Source organism: Leptonychotes weddellii, unplaced genomic scaffold, assembly GCF_054177405.1.
Source record: "Leptonychotes weddellii isolate Sample4059 unplaced genomic scaffold, ASM5417740v2 HiC_scaffold_23727, whole genome shotgun sequence".
NCBI classification, from domain to species: Eukaryota; Metazoa; Chordata; class Mammalia; order Carnivora; family Phocidae; genus Leptonychotes; species Leptonychotes weddellii.
Genome location: NW_027827198.1, coordinates 1 through 2460, shown reverse-complemented (window position 1 = coordinate 2460; position 2460 = coordinate 1). Strand labels below are relative to the sequence as shown.

At 42.6% G+C, this 2460-nt stretch overlaps 1 protein-coding gene across 1 annotated transcript; it reads right to left on the bottom strand.

Annotated features, from left to right (window-relative positions):
- Positions 1–1442: 1442 nt before the first annotated feature.
- Positions 1443–2456, bottom strand: TRIM75 (tripartite motif containing 75; the record flags this gene model as incomplete). The annotated part of the gene is made up of 1 exon (XM_006727232.2): positions 1443–2456. A coding segment is annotated over one exon (1014 nt), but the record flags the coding sequence as incomplete, so codon positions are not given.
- Positions 2457–2460: the final 4 nt, after the last annotated feature.

Sequence of the window (2460 nt, the reverse complement as noted above, 5' to 3'; positions counted from 1 at the left end):
AATCTCTAAGAACATTTCCTGAATCATAATTTTAGCCCACCTTTAACATGCCACCATATTCCCATTTCCCCAAGTCACAAATGTCTTTCTCAGTTGTTCAAATCAAGCTCCAATGACCCACACATTCATTGATTATTATCTGTTTTCTTCAAAAATATAAAAGATTTTTGGTAGAAGAGAAAAACAAGAGGAAATGATGGAAATAAGAGGCTAAGGTATAAAGTTCTACTCAAAATAGGGAGAGATATGAAAGTGAACTTTGGAGCATATACACATACATGTAAAATTTCATCTTCATGCAAAATTAAGTATTATCTACATCTTGCAACTAGTTTAAGTCCATCATAGAAAATGAGCAGAACCTTCTGGTGAAGTTAATACAGTGTTCCAGAGTTTAAATACGCGTGGGCATCTTTAACAGCTAGCCTTCCACTCAGTTTTGGCTTTGAAAATACAGTAACTCCTGGGACACTGTTAGGGCTCAGTAAAAGTTACTTACACTTGTAAGAAAATGCTGATAAAAATAGATATGCCATCGTGCCTGAATAACCTTTACTACCTGGTGATTCATCTCTTAGTCTCTGGCACGGTACCTAACTGTAATGTCTTATTAGTAACTTTTCAATTCTCTACAATGCCTAAGTCACCATGCTGTAAAATACAATGCTAAGAACAAAGAATTTAGAATGAAATGAGAACTATGTAAAGGGTTTCTAAGAAACAGATGTGGTGGGCGCCTGGGTGGCTCAGTTGGTTAAGCGACTGCCTTCGGCTCAGGTCATGATCCTGGAGTCCCGGGATCGAGTTCCGCATCGGGCTCCCTGCTTGGCAGGGAGTCTGCTTCTCCCTCTGACCCTCCTCCCTCTCATGCTCTCTGTCTCTCATTCTCTCTCTCTCAAATAAATAAAATCTTTAAAAAAAAAAAAAAAAAGAAACAGATGTGGTGAGTGCCACGAGCAGCTGGCCCCTTGGGGGAAGGGGAAAAGCTGTTAAACCCTGGTTTGTTAAAGGCTCTCTCCGATGCCCACCGCAACCCCTTCAATTGTGCCCTTCGGGAAAAACAAGGTTACAATCGGCTCCTGTCTAGTACACAATGTGTACATGGCAGGAAGAGCATAATGTTTTAATAGGACAACTTCCACAGAGCTGAGGGCAAGTTGACCAGTTCTGTTTCGGTTAATCCCTGGCAAACTCCGCCTGCACTTTCTGCCAAATTTAATCACCCTCACATCCAGCAAACCCCTGGACATTCCTGGAGAGAGGCATCACTAGCACTGTTCTCGAGTTGTTTAAACAAAATAAAACTTTCTTCTTGGATGAAACTGAGAAAGAAAAAACTGGGGGCAGTGGAAGGATTAGCTTTACTGGCATATTAATACAATAGCCTATCCACCTTCCATTCTTTAAAACGAAGGAACAAACTAAGATGATCCAGGGAGTTTTCATTCATAATCTGTTCCCGTACAGATCCGGAGAGGTTTTGAATCAGGTCCTACATAGAAGTAAGGCCTAAGAGGTCTAGTAAAAGTGTCAGTGAAAGTATAGATGTGAGATTTTTCGGTCCTGTTATAAAATGAGATCTCACCCAGCTCATAGTCCAAGAAAATCCCAATGCCTCTGGGGTTCGCGTCTAACCGCAGGAGGGTTGGTGTAGCTCCCACCGCCTCATAGCCACCTTCCTGCCGCTGAATCATCCAGCACTCCTGCCAGGCCCAGGGAGATCTCCTGGCCTTTGCGGGAAGAGAGTCTTTGCAAATCCCCACAGCCCATTCAGACTTGTCTCCCACTTCTACTTCCCAGTAATGCCTGCCAGAGTAAAAATATGGAAAACCCAGGACGATTGTATTGGCTGTAAATCTTTTTGGAAAATGAGGAACATTTTGTTTTCTCTTCGTAAATGTCACACGTTTCTTATCCTCCGAGACAATCAAGTTAGGGTGTGCCGTCTCATGGTCTAGGATAATGTCTACTCTAAATTTGTTTATAATTTTCTGCAAAGCGGAATACTGGGGAGGAAAGCTGCAGCCTTCTCTTCTTAACTGGACTGAGAAAATTGATGGACTGATCTCATCCTCAGATCTCCTGTAGAAATTTTTAATTTGTGACAGCAATTCCAATTCAGACAGCACACTGTTCTCTGCTACTTTACTCAGTAGACCTTTGAGTGTGGAGATGTAGTTTGAAAATGCGGTTATGTTTGCACTGAGCTTCTGCTGCATGTCCTTCTCTTCATCAGCTAACCTCGAAAGAACTGCTGCTTGATCACGTTCTAAAAATTGCTTCAGGCACTCAAATTCAGAGAGTAATTCCTGCCTTTGGTTTTCCACCTTCTCTTTCAGCTCTAAGGGTTTTTTGCTTTGAATGTGTATTAATTTCTGAATGTCTGCCACCTGCTTCTTCAGGGGCCTGATGTAACGGCTGAGCCTCTGCCTGTGATGAGAGGCGGCCTCCTCCAGGGGC